The sequence below is a fragment of the Caloenas nicobarica genome, chromosome 13 (genome assembly GCF_036013445.1).
Source record: "Caloenas nicobarica isolate bCalNic1 chromosome 13, bCalNic1.hap1, whole genome shotgun sequence".
NCBI lineage: Eukaryota > Metazoa > Chordata > Aves > Columbiformes > Columbidae > Caloenas > Caloenas nicobarica.
The window spans coordinates 8,260,969-8,281,458 of NC_088257.1; the positions used below are offsets into that span (position 1 = coordinate 8,260,969).

General features: G+C 38.2%; 1 protein-coding gene across 2 annotated transcripts in view; it reads left to right on the top strand.

The window, feature by feature from the left end:
• Positions 1-1,510: 1,510 nt before the first annotated feature.
• MAPK9 (mitogen-activated protein kinase 9) overlaps positions 1,511-20,490 on the top strand; it is a 29,335-nt gene continuing 10,355 nt past the window's right edge. For both annotated transcript variants that reach the window (XM_065643721.1, XM_065643722.1), the window contains exons 1-8: positions 1,511-1,661; positions 6,099-6,273; positions 10,986-11,115; positions 12,243-12,301; positions 13,297-13,435; positions 13,966-14,131; positions 15,354-15,425; positions 19,444-19,626. In XM_065643721.1, coding sequence (XP_065499793.1) covers positions 6,152-6,273; positions 10,986-11,115; positions 12,243-12,301; positions 13,297-13,435; positions 13,966-14,131; positions 15,354-15,425; positions 19,444-19,626 — 871 coding nt within the window. In that variant the 5' untranslated portion in view covers positions 1,511-1,661; positions 6,099-6,151. The remainder of the gene's footprint in view (positions 1,662-6,098; positions 6,274-10,985; positions 11,116-12,242; positions 12,302-13,296; positions 13,436-13,965; positions 14,132-15,353; positions 15,426-19,443; positions 19,627-20,490) is intronic.

Sequence of the window (20,490 nt, forward strand, 5' to 3'; positions counted from 1 at the left end):
CAGGTCACCCAGAGGGCTGATGTTATAAGAAAGTTCATTCAGTGTTGATGGATACCACCTGATCACCCGATGGTAACTTCATTTCAACAGGAATATATGCCAGATAAAATTGGATAAAGCCGAAAGGTAGAAGGTTCTCCATTAATAACATCCTCAACAATGCACTCTGAGTTTCTAATACATAACAGAGCACAAATTTAGGACAACAAACTGTCATACCTTTTCTTTTGAAATTAATTCATATTTTTCCTAAACTTAGGCTTTTAAACCAAATTAAGGAACTGTAATATTTTCTCTTAGCTCTCTAAACTATTTGTAAAGTGTTTTTCTCTCCTCTCAATCACTTAATCCCACGCTTACATGGAGTCACATACCTTTCCTCATGGTGTGCCCTGCCAAGCGTGCAAATTCGCAGCACGAGCCACAGAGTAACCAACTGTAACACGGCAGCGTGCACCAGAGCACGGAAATGCTCGGTGCCTTCCAAAGGATCTGTGCTTCCACCAAATAACAGTATTTCTCCCCCCAGGGTACATGTCAATAATTAGAAAGACTCAACTTCTGCAAAATATTGATACTGCATTGGTATGAAAGTGTAACAAAGTAAAGAAGCTGCTAGAAAATAAATCAAACGTTATTGTCAAATCAAATCTGTGTCTAGAATTAGTACCCTCTTCATATTAAAAAGTGAAGCTATTAAAGGAAACTCACATCATGTAGTCTGTATGATACATTAAATTGATTTATTAAAAACATTTACAAGTGTGGTTTTCTAAAATAATCTATGAGAACAGAAATCACAAAAAGAAAGCTGGTGTTAGTCATAGGAGAGGTGGAAAAATATTTTGAGTTTATTTTTAGCCAGCACCTGTTTCAAAAAACAAGCAGTCCTAATGTCAAGGCAGATGGTATGGTACTGTATAGAAGGCTCACGGGTTTTGAGTGGGGTCAAAAATAGCTGGGCTACCTGGGCAGGGAGTAAATCCCTTCCCTTCTGCCCCATCTCCCGGGAAAGCTGCGTGAGGATCCTGCCCCAGAGCTTGGGGCCATCGCAGACCCAACGGGTCAGGGCCTGCAGCTGCGTGACCCTGCACGTCGGACTCTGTCATCGTCCCAAAGCACAGGTGTGAGGTGACCGTGGCATGTGGTGCTGTGGATCCTCATGTGCAATGTCATTTTGCTGTGGTGGTTTGAGGGCTTCCTACACACGGTGGTGTTCACCTCACAAAGCACTTCTGGAGCGGGGCAGCTGTGAGGAAACGACAGTACCACACCACAGCAGCTCATGAGGAGGCACGCCTGCGAGGTGACATCATAAATATGGTGACAGTTTGACGTGCGATAATGACATCACGCCAGAGGGTGGGTGGCTCCCACCTAATTAACCCCAACTTCTCATCTCCGCTGTAGGCCTTCACGGCCCTCCCTTATATAGCGGCCAGTAGGTCCCGCCTCCGATGCCTGATTGGTTGATCTTTGCTGGCAGAGGGTTACGTTTGGGTTGAGCAGCTGTCTGTCAGCGGGTGTAGTCTCGCCGCGGCCTGTGTGGAGCACCGGGAGGCCATTGTGGCTGGGGCGGCTCTGCGCGCCGGAGGAGGAGGCGGCAGCGGCCCGCCAGCGCCGCGCCCCGTCCCGCTGGAGCCCGACCGAGGGAGGACGCGGTGAGAGAGGCCGCCGCGAGGGGGGTACTGCGGGCGGTGGGGCTGGAGCGGGCCCAGCTCCCGGCTGCGGCGGCCGGCCCTTTGGCGACCGAAGTCGCCGACTTGGCCGCGGGCCCCACCCGCCGGGGTGAGGTCGAGCCGCGGTTCCCCGTGTGCCGCTGTCCCGGGCCCGGCCGAGCGGGAGGGAGGCGGGAGGAGCCAGGCGGCAGGGCCGGGGGTCCTTCCCTTCCTGCTCCGCGCCTCTCCTGCGGGGCTGCCCCGGCCGAGCCCCCCGCCCTTCCCCGTGCCGCAGTGCCGGCCCCGGCCCGCTCCTCTGCGGCGGGCGCTGCCTCCCCGCCTGCTCCCCTCTTGCTTCGTGCGCGGCCCCGGGGCGGGATCGCCCCCTTCCTCCGCCCGCTGCTGGGGGCTGGGCTGCCGCCGTGTGCGGCCGGGCCCGGCGTCCCCTGGAGCCCCTCCGGCCCGAGAGGGTCGGGGGGAGCGCGGCCGGGCCGGGGGAAGGGCCGGAGCTGCGCGCCTGCTCGAGGGGACGGAAGCGAAGCGGAGCTTTCTGTTGAGCCAAGGCGATTTCTCGGCAGAAGTTTTAGAAGAAATGTTAGAAGTGCTTTTGCTCATTTATGCACATAATTTTACAGCCGCGTAATTGGTTACAGGAGATGCACATATAAACCTTCTCCCTCTTTCTGCCAACCAGCCCTAGCAGGGGAGCTGAGATGCGTCCAGAGTTTGACTTAGGATATGTGTAACAGCCGAGTGATACTGTAACAGGTAGTTGGTTAAACCATTGGTCAGTAATTGGGCGGCCTAAAGAAAAGTGTCGACTTCTCAAAGAGCTAAACAGATCCAGAGTACCTGTGCACTGCTGTAAACCATTGATGCTGCTCAGCTGCTGCTTTGCTGTACTTACCTTTGTAACAGGCCATTCAAGGGTTGGCAGTGGAGGGATAGCATGTAACTCCCCATGACTGTGCAGCTGGACTCATACCTGTTGATACCTATTGCTGCAAAGATTAAAAACCAAAACACGCAACAACATAACACTAGTGGATAGGAGTCTTTAAAAGGGCACATCTGGATTTGAAGTGCATTTGCAAGGGTGAATAAGAGAATGGGGAGAAATTTTCTGCATGGACTTTCCATGTCTTTTCGTAAAAAAACACATATATGTTCATTGTTTAGTCATTCTGTCAGCTGTGGAATTTTGGCTTGAAGTTTAAAAAAATCAAGCTAAGTTTCTTGATGTTCGTATGTTTCATTGTCAGTGACAACATTTCTGTAACCAAAACAGCCCCAGGAGTGTGTTCCCAACTGCTATAACCTGTTAGTTTCAGAAGCTTTTGGCTTGAAGATATCCAGAGGACAGATCTGGTTAATAATAAGTTGCCATTTTAATAAATGCCTTTTAGGGAAGTGGCTGTTGAATACAGTATTCATGCTATAGTGCAGTTGCTTTCAACTCTTGAAAATTTCTTCATGGAATTTCATATAACGACTCACGAGCCGACTGTGGTGGATTTGATGTGTTGGTTATTTTTCTAGTTATCTTTCATGAGCTGCAGGTTGAAAACCACTCCTGTAAGTTTCCTGCATGGGTTGTGCTCAGTCAGTTTTGTGATTCTTAAGTTTCCCTAATTGTACAAGCAAATTATATTAAAAAAAACCAAACCCAAACCGCTCAGTTTATATGCATCTTGTGCATGCTCTAAAATAGAAAACCATCCCAAAACATTGTGATTCAGTAACATGCTATTATCAATAAGTATGTTTGCTGATCATACTTGTCTTTTATGTTTGCTACTGGTCCTGTTTGGTGCAACTGCAGCTAGGAAGCCATGAATGAAAACTTGTATTTCAGAAATGGAAATAATGCCTGTTTCAAAAAAAATCCTGCAATAGAGAAGTGTGGAGTATGTTAGCTGGAGTGATGAATCAAATTATTTCAGGTAGGAGAGTAACAGCTCTGGATTAAAAAACTCATTTGGTGGATATACTTTTCCACTGAGCAAAGAGAAATCTGTTTTTGTTCAAGGGCTCTGGCCCCCGAAGTAGATTGTCTTTCTGATGTCCTGTGAAGACCTACAGCCTCTAGACACCTAATTTTACATTAATGTGTATGTCTGAAATAATGTGTGTCCTGATGCTTCTAAGCAGCTTGCAGGCCAAGTAAAAATTAGAGCTCACCTTGTTTTTCTTCCATATTTTATGGAGCGGTGGGATACCTAGCACAGTGAATTGCAGGGGATGTCAGAATACATAAAACTTGTGTATTCCAATGCCTAAATCCCTCTTTGGGTCTAGTTATCCTGATCTCTAATTTTAAAAGATGGTTTTGTACAGATAAGGTTCCTTAAACGGAGGGTTTCTTTGGTTCAGGATAACTTCCTTTTCCCCTGCTTCTTTATCTCTGTTACAGAAGAGGTACAGCATAGTTCTCCCATAGCTAACAAGTCTTCAACTTCATTCCTAGCTTATGTAAAATCTATACTTTTTTTCAGTTTTGCTCTGTCTTTTTTCCAGAGGGAGGATTTTGACCTTCCAGCCATACCTCTCTTTCAATGTATGAAGATTCATTGAAAATACTGTGGCTGCTCATTGACTGTTAATAAAAAAATTTGGTACTTCAGAGTCTGTGGCTTTGGAGTAATAAAAAGGGTTGGAAGGAAGACTGGGGTTGTTCCTGGGATGTGGGAGGAAAGGTTGAGAGGATCTCTTAAGGTGGTGTTTTGATCTTGTGTTACCGTGAACTGATTGTGGAACCACATCTGACAGGCCCTAAAAATATTGTCTTGATGTACTTTACTTCCTCCCCCTGCTACTGCTGTGGCAGAGGCAGAAAGTTGGTAGCTCACATTTTCCCTTTGCTGATCCTTTCTCCTCTGCTTTTTTTTCTTGACCTTCTAAGAGGAAATATCAGGTAAACTTACTGTCTAAATTCCTGCCAGATAAGGCTAAGTTGAATATCTACTTCTTAAAATGCTGCTTAGATTTTGAGGAACTATAGCAAGTAAAAGAGACTCTAGATATTTCTCAAGAATCTCTTCAGACTAACCATTACCAGTTTAAACCCAGTCTTTATTAGGATTTGTAGGTCTTTGCCTGTTTTCCTTGCAGATCTTGTGGAGGTCATCTGCTGGCTTAAGCCATGGAAAAGATGCTGCTACCTCCTGTGTGCACCTAGGAAGAGAGGGGTTCTAATTCTTGAAGCAGCCAAAAGCTATTTGTGTGGCTGTATGCTCTTCTAGGACAGGCTCCTGGGTTGCTCTTGAGGTTTTTCTGTTTTGCATTGGCTCGCAAATATTCTGTAGGCCAGCAAAGAGAGAGAATAGCTGCTCTTTCTTTAGCTAAGCAGACGTCGGTGGTTAGGACAGCTGCTCCAGGAGAAGGTGATCTGCTCTCATTTCCCTTTTCAAGGAACACTTGACAGTGCAATTTACTCGAGGCTGTAATAACACTATCTGTCCTAGTGGCTGTGAAATTAAAAATAGGAGAATTTGTTAGAGATCTCTGCAGTAATTAGTAAGGTAATTTTCTTGTAAGGTTTGGAAGAGGGACAGAGGCCCAGGAAAACTGGAGGTCTGCATGCTTGTTAGTGCAGCACTTTAAAGCCGAAGAGGTTTAGCCCATTACCATGCTCTCCGATGTAATTATGTACCTCTAATTCATTCTTGACAGATGGATATAACTTATTCTCTATTCTGACATGAAAGTCTCTTTCAAACTATAGCACAAAACTCTTAATTCTTGTAGGACCATAGGTACAGTGGCTGATAGCAGAGAATGTTGTGGTGTGTTTAAAACGGGAGGGTGGGTTATGATAGGTACAGATCAGGGACGGGGTGCCTGGCAGAGCCCTCTGACTGAACTAGGTTGAAAGGGATGTTGGAGAAACTGCAGCAGCTGTGGGGATTTTGGAGGCAGTTGTTGTGTTTCAAACCTGTTTTGCAGTTGTAATCAAGTCTTTTATTAAAACCCTGGGGTTTTATTTCTATGTCTGTGGACTCCATGTGTTTCTGCTGTTGCTTTTATCTGCATTATCAGTGTTTGAAAGACAAAACTTATGATTTTTTTTTTCTCTAATACAGAAATTAATCTTGGCACCTAACAGTAATTCCAAGTTAGAGAGTATCCTTCATGTAATAGAGTGAATAGTTGATTTGGGTGGTTTTGTTTGTTTTTACAGTTGTTTACTTAGCCGCTTTTTGTTTCAGGGATTGGAATAGAAACATGCATTTACTTAAAGCTGTGAAACCTGTAATTATTTGCTGCTAGTCTGCAAGTATTTTTCATTAGTAATGGTAACACAAAGTTGAAAGAACGCTTGTTTAATGGTACACTATTGAAAAATTCATATGTCTTAAAATATGTGTAATATATTTTCCCGTCTTGTCTGCCTGGTCTTAGTGAGAGATTGAACATTTGTTTTCTTTCTTTTTCTTTAAGGTCTTGAAAACTTTACCAGGCCCTTGAGAGAGAAAACTACATGACACTACACCATGAGTGACAGTAAATGTGATAGTCAGTTTTACAGTGTTCAAGTTGCAGATTCAACATTCACTGTACTAAAACGTTACCAGCAATTGAAGCCCATAGGATCAGGGGCACAGGGGATTGTTTGGTGAGTAATAAATACTTTATTTAAATATAAAAAGCTATAAATATAAAATGAAATTAGAACATATTCCTGATAGAGGTGCCAGAATGTCAAATACTGATGATAATTTGTTTCTTGCTACAGGGTTATGAATTAAATAAATTCCAAAACAGCTGCTTGCTCTGATTTATGTGCAAAACTATTTTTTGTTTTTAAGGGAAAATTATTATTTGAATAACTGCATAAATTGAAATGGTCAACGAATTTCCTTCTCATTAACCACTTTTTGTTTTCAGTTGTCATGTTCCCCCTATAGTTATGATATTGCAGTGTAAGGTATGACAATGTGATGGTGAGAGATCCTGGGTTTTACTCGTTTCTGCGTCACGGCCCATTTCTTCCCCCCCTTTTATTCCTGATCACTCCTGTCCATTTCTAGGAGCCATCAATGCAGTGCCTTTCCATTAACTGGCAGGATAAGGCAAATCAGTGTCATTGTCACTCCATGGATTAACCAGAAAGGGATGCTGTGTGAGGGGTTGGGCTGGCCGGCTCTTCCTTGATGTGTCACCTCAGCTATGTGTCCAGGACAGGAGAGTTGTTAGTCTGATTCTGAACCTTAGTCTCTTGTGTGGCACCACACCTCTGGGCCAGCTAAAGGTAAACATTTTCAAATGTTTTTTTAGACTGCAGCAATGCATTCTACACTACTTAGTGCCAGCCCGTACTTTGTTGGGCAAAACTTACTTGGTAACAGCAGAAATGTTTGTCGATGTGTTTTTACAATTCCATACATAGGGCAGCAAACAGATGTGCTCAGGAGCTCTCTAATGTTAGACTTAGTCACAACACAGGATAGGCTGTTCATGCTTTAAATCCAGTCTGCAGCTTCTGTTCATCTATAAATTCTGCAGAATAAGTTTGACTTGTGCATTGTGAGCAACTCCTTAGACAGCAGCTGCCTATGTCTTTTTTGGCCTTTTCATAACTGCAGTAAGTGATATATAGGAAAAGAGTGCATTTTTGTGAGAACATGCCTTTATTTTTAAGTGATGTAGATACCTATATTGCCCTGCTAATAGATGAAAAATAAGCAAAGTGAGAACACCGTATTTCTTTCTTCTTTAGTGGGTTGAGTGAACTTGGTTTAGTGCTTGGGTAAGATTTAGTGTAGTGCTAACATTTTCCAGGTATAAATATTCTTGAAGTTATGGTGGTTGTAGATGGCATGCAGGAATTTAGGGTGGTTTTGTGTTCCTCCTTTAATTAGAAGTAGCGCACTTCTAAACTGTATATCTTAAACTAGGTGTCTGCTTCCAAATGAAGTTATAGGGTAGTGTTAAGGTCATTGTTTTGGGAGGAAGAAGGGATGATCTGATTTATTGACATGTTTTGAGAATACTTGATTTACAGAACGACAGAGTGAAAGATTGTGTAAATTTTAATCTTCCTGTGAAACATCTGAAAACTAAGTCCAAGTTGGAGAAGGTACAAAATCTTGATTTCTCCTAAAATTCCTTATAGTTCACAAAGATACAAAATACTAGAATGTAAAATGTGGAAAACTCAAATGTAAGGTGAGTGCTATCCTGTCATGTTTGGCCGGGAAAATTGTCACATCAGTAGTGTGACACACAGATGTGATGCTTTCTTATCATCTAGTGTTTAACATAAGAATCAAGTGTTTATGTAGTTTTGTGTGTGGATTTTATTATTTGATGAGAAATTTTTAATACCACGTGTGACTTCAGGTAGGATAGGTGTTGATTTTGCCTTTTTTTTCCCCTCAAAATATTAACGGAAACTATTGCTTCTGCTTATTTTTTTTCTTTGATATTAAAATGTAGGAAAATAACTAGTTTTAATAATACGTAGGAGAAGTGATAAATGAAAGCTCTAAGAAGATGAAAAAGGAACTCAGCTGTTATGCAGAGGGTACTTCTAGCTCACGCTGCAAACAGGCTTGGAGAGAAATTTGATATACCTTTTGTATTTTATATACAAATACACTTTTATACATGAATTTCTGCACTACTTTGTTCCTAAATATTAATACATTTGAAGTCTTATAATCTATTTAGGACTGAGTAATCACTTGCACAAAATTATCCTTTTGAAATAATTTTTCTCTTTGACTTCCTGACATTTTTTTTCCGTTCTTGTCGTTGATTTCTTAAACTTTCCAGTGAATCCGATTTTTCTGTCCCAGCAAATTTCTTTTGTCCTGCAATGCAGCAAGCCCGTGATCTTATAAATAGCACAGCTTTGACTGTGTTGATAACTTTACTTATAGTTGCAGTCAAAGAAACAGTTGGGATGAGTTTGTGGCTGTTTGCAAACTCCTGTTTAGAAGTGAGACTGGCACAGCAAGAGCCCATAGCAGCAGTGAACTGCAGTTCAAAGCAAAGGTCATTTACTTACAGGAATGAAGTGTGATTTCCTACTATAATTTAGGTCATAATGTTTCATTAATAGTTTCATCGTGTATGTGGCGTCACTATTCTTCATATTAAATGTTTGATTAAGATGCAAATCTAACAAGTGCAGTGAAGACCCTATTACAATTCACTGTGATCAAATTGGAATTGCTGTTATACAGTGGAATAGGGATTGAGATTCTTCCATGGCATAAAATGCTGAAATAATTTATAGATATTCGGTCAGTGGCCAAGGTGATAACTGGGTAGACTCAGTTTTTTTCAAATCTGTGTCTGAAACAGTTGCCATGATGAAAAATTCTCTTTTGAATTCGAATGAGCGGGTATGGGGAAATAAATTCAACACCAGTTGCATCCATGATTTTTTTTGTCATCTTTTATATAAATTACACAATATTTAGACATATGGTGTTAGTGGTAACAAGTTATATTATGTGGGTTTTTTTTCTAGATAAATTAAATAAATTCGTGGTCACAATTTTTGACTTTTTTTTTTTCCCTTCTACTAGTCTGTTTTTAATTCTTCCCCTTGGATTGTGTAGGTAGCAGACAGTGTGGTTTTTTTTTCGAGTTGTAGTGTCAGTGATTCCCACGTAGATGAGCAAAGCAAGAGATTCAGGTGGACTTCTGCGTATGTGTTCAGAGTGAGCCCTGACATAGACCTGATTTACCAGATCACAACAGGACGCTTCCCTTAACATCACTCCTTCGCCTGCTGCTGACCTGTGATTAACTTCAACAGCTAATTCTTGTCAACTCTATTGGTTATTGATTTTAAACTAATTCCCAGGTGTAGTTAAAGTCATTGATATATGCAAGACTTAAATTTACATATAACATCTTCTAGGTGAAGGGAATCGGTGCTTTCATATTTGGGAAGAAAATAATTTATCCAGTTGTCTGGCCAGTTGAATTCCTCCCATTTGTGTTTTGTTTTGCACAGACATAAATGCTTTAAATCTGAGAGTGATTGTATCACTGAATAATGACTTGCGTATTTCACAGAGCTAGGTTGAAATAAATGCTAGTGAGCCTTTAGTGTAAATGGCACACAGATTCAAGTTTGGGACGTGTAATTTGGGACATGTCTTGAAGAAAATACAACATCTCGTGGGTGAGCCTTGCTTTGTGGTGGTATTGTTTTTTCCAGTGGGAAAAGCAGTGACTTGTGTTGGTAAACCTAATATAATATGGTATTATTATTATGCATATAATTCATTATAACTATTATTGTTATCACAGAGGAGCTGTATATTTTGTAAGAGTACTATAATAGTCCTTTAAAGTCTGGTATTGTACATATCTTGATGAGGTAGGGAAGGAGCTGACGAAGAGCTTAAATGTGCTTGGAAAATATATATGAATGAGAATTGTTTTCTACTCTATGAAATCAACATTAAATGGAAATACACTAATGTGTGAATCCTTGTTTAAAACTGGAAATATTTAAAGATTTGAACTCTTGAGTAGTTTGTGGTATGAATTCACATTTATTTTGCTGAATAGTCTGTGTATTAATAATGAAGAATATTCATCCTTTAGTCTTGTTCTGGATATACAGATAATTTGGCTTTAGATTTTTACAGCTATTAAAGCGAGTTCACACCTGTACTCAAACTGCAGAGGGGAGGAACAAGCACAACTGAAAAACAAGATAAAAACAATGATTATGTTCACTTTTAAACTCTGGTATTTCTCCCCGCAATCTGAGTTTTCTATATTTCTTTTATTTTTTTCCAAAACCACGTGATGAATGTAATTTTCTGCCAGGCATGACAATTATGTGTAATTGTAAATGATCTGCATAGAGGAGAGTATTGATACCTGCAGAATGGATCACAAACATGTGGTTGCGACTTTCCTTTAGCAAAGAGAAATTTCTATTGCAAATACAAAGTGATTGTCAGTGAGCAATGGTGTCCAAAAAAAAAATACTCCAAATATACTGATTAGCCAGTTGAAATGCTGCTTGATTTCAAAGAAGCTTAAAATATTTTTAGACCTTGCAATTTTGAATGTGAATCTTGAGTCAGCAGATTCAGTCTTAAGACAGAAAGGAGTGCAGGAAGACTTCTGATGTCAGTGGCTTCTGTTTAACCTATTTGTTTTTATTAAAGGATGTGTAGATTTTAAATGATGTTTGTTTTCTAAATGAAAATTAGATGAAGTTAGTATAAACAGCTTAGTGGATATGCTTTGTCTCAAATCTTGATTTGTCTCCTCACTCCTGCCTCCCTTTTGCCCCCTCCTTTCCCTCAAACCGACCAACTTAAGTTGTTTGTCTTTGAAAACTTCTAGTGCTGCGTTTGATACAGTCCTTGGAATAAATGTTGCTGTAAAGAAGCTGAGTCGTCCTTTTCAGAATCAAACCCACGCAAAAAGAGCTTACAGAGAGCTTGTTCTTTTAAAATGTGTCAATCACAAGAATGTAAGTTTGGCTTTCTATTTCTCCCTGATTACTGTAAGTTGTCTAAAAAGCTCAGGATTTGCTCTCTTACTTGCTGCTAGTAACCAAAGTAATGTAAAAATAGTGAATGACTGGAAATATTTGCTATGGGTAATGTAGTTCTCTCCAAATTGTGGTGAAATTCTTGGGTGAGCTGTTTGGAGTCTGAAGTTTTGCTGCACTGTTGGTACAAGTTTACCAGCAGTGTTGCCTTTTAGAGTTGGCCTTGCTGGGTTGCATTTGCCCTTTTAAGTCTTACTGCTGCAAAGCCTGGTTGGCAGTGGGTTTGTTTGTGGGCTTGGCTCTTGTAACTGCGCTGTAGTTGAATCTTCTGAGCTTAAGCAAGATTTTTATTAAATACAGTGTTCGACTAGTGGGGTTTGCAGGGGTGCAGCACTTTTATTGGTAAACAGGAGTTAAATACTGTGGACAATACATATATATTTTAAAATCTTTGAACCTTTTGAAATACAAAGCCTTACTGTCAATACTTCAAGAATGTGAGGTTTATGTTGACTGATATGTTCTGATACTAGCATGAACTAGAAACATTGCAGATCGTTGAAGTTGTGCACTGAGGTCTCAAACTTCCTGGAGCTAGTAAGTCTTTTAGGACTGACTTTTAAGTAAGCTTTTGGTGAAGTCCAGAAGTAGCAGAATAAAAGTGAGGTGGTTATTAAGGGTGGCAATACAATAATTTCAGCAGTTCTTCTAGAAATAGTACATCATAAGCTAAGTTTAATGGAATTGTGTGGGGCACCTCTGAGTTTGTGTTGTTGGACAGCCTTGGTGAGAATTCCTTGCACAAAGTGGGATTTAAAATAAGAGATTAAGGGGGAAAACAAGATATTTCAGGCACTAGGGAGGGAGATAGGTGTCATAATTTTTAAAAGAATGTTTTTGTCCTGTCTTAGTTCCTTTGGCATACATGCTGCAGTCTTGAACTATTTCTGAATCAGCAGTTTTCTAGTGTATTAAGTGAAGCTAAGTAACATTCAAATTGAGTATGATAACGGTGTGCATTTGATTTTTTGAATAGTAACTTCTGCAATAGTGGATTTCTATGTGAATTAAAGCTCAAGCTTATTATGTTTATTTTTATTTTATAGATAATTAGTTTATTAAATGTATTTACGCCACAGAAGTCACTAGAAGAATTTCAGGATGTGTAAGTATTAGATTTTTTTTTTTAATTTTCTTGACCAATACTAGCCTGAGCCCTGGAGCTGTATTTATAGTATCCTGCAGACTTCACACTTGGAAAACAGAGGGTAGCTAAAGGCTGAATTTAACCTTTCGTTAGTCTTTATTTCTAGTTTTCTTTAAGAAAGACTAAGAAAGTTGTTTTACTACATGCATAAGATGACAGTGGAAAATAAAAAAAAAAAAAGGTTAAGTTTTATTCATCTCTCTGACTGACTTTACTGATAGCAAATACATCTGGTTTGTGTGTGTTGTCCTTTAGCTAAATGGGTCACCTCAAGATAATAACTTGGTGGGGATAACCAGATATAACTTTTTGCCATATCAGTTACATTCACTATTTTTGGCCTCAATTAAGAACTGAATGTATTTCTTTTTTATGCTGGCTGTGCCAATTGATCTAGAAATGATTCATGGTGGTTTAATTGGTGGGGCATTCATCGGCTGAATATGCTGTCGTGGTTTGTGAATGGGCTTCTTGGGTAAAGGGAAGAGTGTGTGTGTCTGAAGGGAGTAAGCAGATGATACTTTGACTTGAAAATGAATCATTCCTTCATAGACCTTACTCTACTTTTCTTAATTTTCTTTTTTTTTTTTAATTAAAATACAGTGAAGGGAAGCATCATTTTTGATACATTGTGATATCTGCATCAACTTCAGTCATAGTTTTTTGTGCTGCATAAAATCAGAATTATTCTTCTGTATTACTGTTTATAAAACTAGTGGAATTCTAATTGCTTGTGATGGACTATTGAACATTTAATTTTTAATAGCTAGACTATTTGAATAGATAATTTAATTTTGCAACTGGTCATGCATGATTTTTTTAAAAAATCAAACTTTTTGACACTTATGCTAGTAAAGTAGTTTACTTTTATTAAACATCTCTCATGCTAGGCTTAAACTTGAAATGAAAAGTAAGACTTGAGTTTTCTTAATGCTTGCTTTCTTATGCTCTAGATATTTGGTTATGGAGCTGATGGATGCAAATTTGTGCCAGGTTATTCATATGGAATTGGATCATGAAAGAATGTCTTATCTTCTTTACCAAATGCTATGTGGTATCAAACATCTACACTCAGCTGGTATCATCCACAGAGTAGGTAGTATTAGATCATTGACAATACTCTTTATGCACACAGATATTCTTATGAAACAGGAGGGAAGGCAGGGAGTCGTTACTTAATAAGTTTTTATTTTTCATTCATAAGAATAGTACTAAACCTGAAGATTGTCTATAAAACATGACTATCCATGAACCTTTGAAATTATTAAAGAATGAGTCTTTAAAATGTAATTTCTACCCCTTAAATATCTGTATCCTTGGAGATATTCAAAAGCTATCTGAATGTGTCCTGCAGACAACTTCGATTCTGGTTTTCCCTGAATTTTTTGAATAGTTGGCTGTTCAGCATTTAACTTGTCCCTAGTCTGTGTATGAATAAGCAGATACATTGAACATGAATATGCAGTTGTTAATGTGAAGGAAACTGGTGGTGTATATTGACTTTGGAAGGGGGGATGTGTTATTCTAATCGCTTGTAATGGACTATTGAACATTTATTTTTTAATGGCTATGTCGTTGTTCAGTGTGGTGATTCTTCCTTAACTGAAGTAATTTCTTGTTAGGATTTGAAACCCAGCAACATAGTAGTAAAATCAGATTGTACACTCAAAATCCTTGATTTTGGACTGGCAAGAACAGCATGTACTAACTTTATGATGACTCCGTATGTGGTAACACGGTATTACAGAGCACCAGAGGTTATCCTTGGAATGGGATATAAAGAGAATGGTAAGTTGCTAGAGTAACACTTGAAATATTTTGTCTAAAGCATGTGTGTTTCAGATCATAAGAAAGGGGAGGGAGGAGCTGGTCTGTTAAAGGATGTTAATCATAGTATTGGAAATAGCAAAAATTGCACTGTAATAATTTTGGAGAAGGTAATGGTTTTCTTTGCTCTGTGTGCCTATCTCTGTTTAACATAAACTGCTCCTTCTCCTGGTTTTGTGTTATCTTGTCATGCATTGTCTTGTTGTCTTGTTGCTTTTTTTTCCTACAAAAAAAGGTTGATATTTATGCTGGGTAATATTTAAAAAATCAAGATATAATAAACCTTTTAATCAATGTTATTTTATTCTGAAGCATCTTCTTTCAACAGTGTCTCCTCTATTGTATCTCTGATTATTGAAATCTGTTTCAGATCTCTATGATAAACCATGTCTTACACTCTCTTAAATCTGCATAGCACTCAAGGAGGCTAGGTGTTGTCTTATTAAATACAACACAGTGATAATGTATTGAACATTCAGCCAACCAAATTGCTGGCTAGGAAGTTGTTCCTGATTGCATTGTTGGGGGCTTTACCTGCTGTTTTTCACTAGCTGTGCAGTAATATGCTGCCTCCTCTGGACTTCTCTGCTAGTACATGTTTTACATTATCACTGTGCTTTTTGTGTATGTGTAACTTGGGCTGTGTGATAAAAGGGACTCGCAGGACCTTGCTGCAAAAAACTTTCATTCATGCACAAGGCAGCTCGTTATAGAGCAAGTGCTATGTGGATCGGAACTTTAGTAGAGGCTGTTCTGGATGGGACAAATGCAAATTATCTGCAGGACTGTAAAAATACAGTGTGACCTTACAAGTAAATAATTGTGGTATTTAAAAAAACCTCTTTAATCTTTTGTCCTTGTTGCACCTAACATATGATAGTGGATATCTGGTCTGTTGGGTGTATTATGGCAGAAATGGTCCTCCATAAAGTCCTGTTCCCAGGAAGAGATTGTATCCTTCTTCATGGTCATTTCACAAGTGTGAACACTGATTATATTTTACTAAATGCTAATAACAAAGTTTAGCAACAGTCAGTTGGTGTGGATATGATTGAAAATTCGTGTTAGCAGTTTGGTTTCCTACATTGTTGTGTTTTATTGTAGATGCTAGATGTTTTTGTTTGTTTTTCCTCACTTTTGTTCATGAAACTTCATAATTTGATCATTTCATTTTTACTTTCAGTTGATATCTGGTCAGTTGGGTGCATCATGGGAGAATTGGTGAAAGGTTGTGTGATATTCCAAGGCACTGATCGTATCCTTCCCTAGTCATCTTTGAATCTCATTCCACTTCCAACAGAAAAAACAATTATTTTGATCTGTTTAAGTTTAAAAGCATAAGCATTTTTTTCAATAATAAATTTTAATAGCTCTACTGTACTATTTGAAGTTAGTGTCATTAACCAAATTGTTGAGATTTCAGTTTTATTTTCTTAGTAGACTATATTTAATGTAATTTGTACTAGTTGAATCCATAGAATTTATACTAAGAGCTTCAGCTTTTGTAGCTTAAAAAAGCATACTGTTAGGTTTAAAAAATAAATAGCAGGAAGTATATTTTCTTACTCTTGTTCTTTGTAGATAAGTGTTACAAGAAAAAGCCTACAAAATTATTTTTTACTATGCATGGATTTTTCCTTACTATTTGTTTGAACAGTAGACTAATTTTTTTGTTATTGTACAGTTTTTTTGAGGTTCAATCAGATTTTTTTTTCTTATTAGCACTTGCTGGACGGCAGTGTCCTAATTGTAAGCACACTGCATGAGAAAGCTTTCTTTATTATCTAATATAAAAAGAAACTTTTTTTGAGTTTTCTTCTTTCTATAAAAATTTTATTTTGGGCTTTTTTTCTGTAAGACTGTCACTCCTTCATTCTTCCCTCCAGGTTTTTTTTTTTTTTCTTTTTACTCAGATTTGTCTTCTCAAAATTCTGCTTTCTTGTATGATAGTAATTGTAGGAAACTTTACTGTATTAAAAACAAACGCCCCATATATATGTTTTCATGCCTTTGAGACTGAGAATCTCAGTAATACATCACTGGATCACAAACAAATCTTTACACTGTAAGTGAACAGAATTGATCAGTAAATAAAGGAAATGTTCTTTGAAGATTTTGATATATTTCTAAATATTTCCCCAGAGACAAAATTTAAAACATTTGACTCGTTATCAAACTACACTTATAAATATTGGAGCAAACCAGATCTCATCCTCGATTAATAAAATCTCTAAGTAGTAGTGTTGTAGGCCTAGACATTCAAGGTTGATCAGTAAATAAATAGAACCCAGACAATGTAATTAAACCAGAATTGCCAGTTGTAGCTATAGCTCGTTAGAAGCCATAGCCACTTGTGGTCCAAGATTTTGAAGAAAGCGGAATATTTTTTGCTTGTTAGCAAGTAAAAGTTGAGCCCACCACTAAAAATATCAAGTATATCTTTTCATATATACCTATGTATCTTATAGAGGAGAAATTTAAATTTTGATGCTAAATTTCATGACACTAATCTTCAGCGGTTGATCATGCATTATTTAGGAGTACAAATGATTAATTGTTAAATAAGTCTTTTTATTTTCCACCTTTCTTCCTTTCTATACTTATCGTTTTACCTTTCAAAGCCTTCAGACCAACCTAACACAATTCTTCATGTATGTTATGTGTCATTCACCTGCATGTTAGCATGAGCTACTTTGACTTATTCATGAGTAAATGAAGGAAATTTTGTCTGTACTTGTTAAATATACAAGTTATCGCTTGTGGTTTCTGGAGGTTGCTGAGGCTCCACCAGTCTATATTTCAAGCAGTCTCCTCCTCTGGTATCTTACCGAAGTGCAGAGTTACACCTACAGGTTTTTTTTTTTCCTTTTGTAGGACTTTCAGTTCCCTTTAATGTGAAATACTGATAACTCTTTGTGGTGTTGAACTTTATCCTGAGTGATAGCTGCTTCAGTCAGATTGTCATTTGCTTTCATGTTTTGACAGTGAGGTTTATGTGGGACACATTCAGCGTGTTACGTAGTGATGTGGCCTTGACTATCTGCAGGAAAAACCTGCTTTTAGATGAAATAGTTTATATTTTCCCGTCCGGTCAGTGGGATATGGGCAGCAGTGCTCTGGGTGGACTGAGATGCTCAGCAGCTCCAGGGAGGTGGATGCTCCTGACTGGTGCTCTAGAGGGCGAACAGGGCTCTGCCAATGACTGGCCTGAGTTACTGGGACCTGCTGGAAATGAGAAATGCAAAATGGAAATGAGAAATGCAGAAAAAACAGGCAACATAGATACCTAAGATGAAATGATGGAAAGCCTAGCAGCACCGGCGTGGTTTTAGTGCTCTTTCTGCCCAGGTGGTGAAGGAAACTAGTTGGCCGACTGCGGAAAGGATGAGAGTATATTCACGCTTTCTTGTGAAAAATCCTGTGCGACTGTGACTGTAATAAGGGCTGTGTTCAACTTCTCGCAGAGTCCCCAGCAGTAGGCAGCACACTCCGCAAGGACCAAACTGTTCTGGTTGCTTTGACCTCGAGATTGCAGAACAGGGAGGGCAGTTTTGTCTGCAGGTTGCAAGGTTATTTGCATCCTGTGCTCTGCATGCTTTGTGCTAAAATTAAGGATGTTGTGCTTTTTTTTTGGTTTTGTTTTTGTGTATTCCGCATTCAGGTTGTTGATAACAGGCTTAGCTTGTTTCAAGTCCAACCTATATTGCGGATTTTTTTTTCCCAATTTCCAGTATCTGTAAAGCACTTTGAAACAATCCAACTGACAAATTGTTGTTTTCCAGTTTTTATTACTGAAGTAAGATAGGTCATTAAGTTTTTCTGCCATCCCTCCAGTGCTCCGAGACCACAATAGACTGGACTCTAATTTGGTTAGCTCACTATCTAGACTGCTGTTACTCAAATAAAAAGCATCTTCTTGAATCTAGGTTGGTGGAGATCTCTCATAAATCAGTTTTACAGTTAGGAACAAAATTTCCTGTTAAAATTTTCTTTGTATGTGTTTTGTTTTAGCATGAGAGTTAAGAATATTGACTTCTTAATTTTGATTTTAATATAGTTTTTCCATTGGAATGTATTCAGTAAGCAAATATAATTTTCAATCTTTGTATCAGAAGTCTAACGTCTTAGCATGAAGTAGTGGCTATGCACATATTTCTAGTTGTATTCTTGGCACACTAACTGAAATAAAAGCACCTCAGTGTGTTTTAAATACATCTTAATTCAAAGTTCAGCAAGTTTGTTTTGTAACAAAATCTGTCTATGTGAATGGATAGGTTGAAGTGCTAGATTATTAACTTAGCTATGAATATTTGGAAGGTCCATGGTTAGACTCTGCTGGAATTGCACCATCTTTTTATTAGAAAAGCTGTGAAGTGTAGATCTCAGTAAACTTACGTATCAGCTTATATAAACTTACATAAAGCAGTGTCTTATCAGTGTGATAATGACCTTTGTCATCATCGTTCAGAGCAGACTCTGGTGTGGCCATAAGGAATGTCACCATGTCTGGAAGTGCCTTCATTTGGAAGAGGGAGCGGAAGAAACATGAGGCACAACTGCAGCTTGTGGCTTGTAAATGCAATTTCTACAAAACATTTAAATTCTGGTTTTAACAACAGAATTGTCTCTTGGTATTACCACAGTCGCTACACTTAAAAAAAAGAACCTGCTAAAAACCTATAGGAATCTGGTTTCACTGTTCAAAATTCTTTTGAATACTTTCTGAAGTTGAATTTAAAAACAAAAATCCAACCAGCCCACAACCCAGAGCCTAATTTCCTTAGGCACAAAATTCCTTAATTTGAGTGGGATGTATTTTTGCTTTGGGTCTTTTCACGTATTTTTTTTCCCACCTTCAAGAATCTTCAATGTTGATGGTATTGTGTTATACTTCAGAAGATTCAGCAGCAGCCTTTCTTTTCTGTTCTTACAGTTATTTTGCTATGGATACAATTGTCAAATAAAGGTTCTTTTGGACTCTGAAAAAGTATTGCTTTCAATATTAGCCAATAGATAATAATTAGCAAAAGATACCTAAACATAATGCATTGTGCAGTACTTCTAGCTGGTCCTTAAGATTAGGAAATCTGAATTTTATTTTTGTCAATCTAGCTTTTTGCATGGCAGCTGGGAATACTGTTGATGCTAGAATGAAGTTCATATTTGTGTCCTTTGTTCAAGTTTTCATTACATTTTCATGTTCCTGTAAGCGATATTTTTGTATAGTGCAGACTTCAAATTCATCAGCTGATTTTCCTAAAGATACGGTGCAGATATTGATCAATGGAATAAAGTTATTGAACAATTAGGAACACCATCAGCAGACTTCATGAAGAAACTACAGCCTACAGTGAGGAATTATGTAGAAAACAGGCCAAAATATCCTGGTATTAAATTTGAAGAGCTCTTCCCAGACTGGATATTTCCATCAGAATCTGATCGTGACAAGTTAAAAAGTAAGGCGAGTTTCCACCCCCTTTAAGTTGTGAATTTAAAATGTCTGCAATACACTTAATTAAAAAAAAACCCAAACCAACTAATACAAAATATTTATTGCAGTGCAGGTCAACATTAGAGGTTGCATGTCTTCTGTTTCTTTTTATGTCCTGAAATCTTAGAAGCAGTCATTAAATACAGAACTGTTTCCCTACCCACAGTATTCTGCTTAGTTCTCTTAATTCTAATACTTTGAATAATGTCTATCACTTAAATATTCTCTGAAAGTAGTACTCGTTACGGATGTTATTTGCAATTATCTTTTTCTAGTTGATGTGTGCATGTAATTAAATTTGGCTATACTTTGGCTTTAGATAATTACTGATAAAATGAAAAAATCCACCTTATTTTCTAGATTGTCAAATATATTTTTGACATAAAATAACTTATGGACTATTTTATTATTACAATGTTTTTTCAGACAAAAAAGATGTTAGTGAAGTGCCACTGCAATAATGAGTAGCCAGTTATTGTGCAGTAACAGCTTTAAAGGAAAAACTAATTTGATGTTGCAGAAACCAGATCACTGCTGTACCAAGATTTTTTTTAAATAAGCTCTTAAAAATACAAGTTCTGTTTGTGTTCAGTAGTTAAAGCCAAATAAACTGTGACCCGTGTAACAGCAGAACTGTTCAAAATTGAGGTTGGTTGGTGTCAACTGCAGGGTTTATTTTATTCTGGATAACAGCAAAATAACACACTAAAGGGGTGAGACCTCATTTAAAAAAAATGTAGAGAGCTATATGGGAAAGCTTGGATGTGTGGGCCTGTTTTCACAGTGAAATCTGTTACGGTGCATGTCTTATGTTCCCCAAACTCATTTT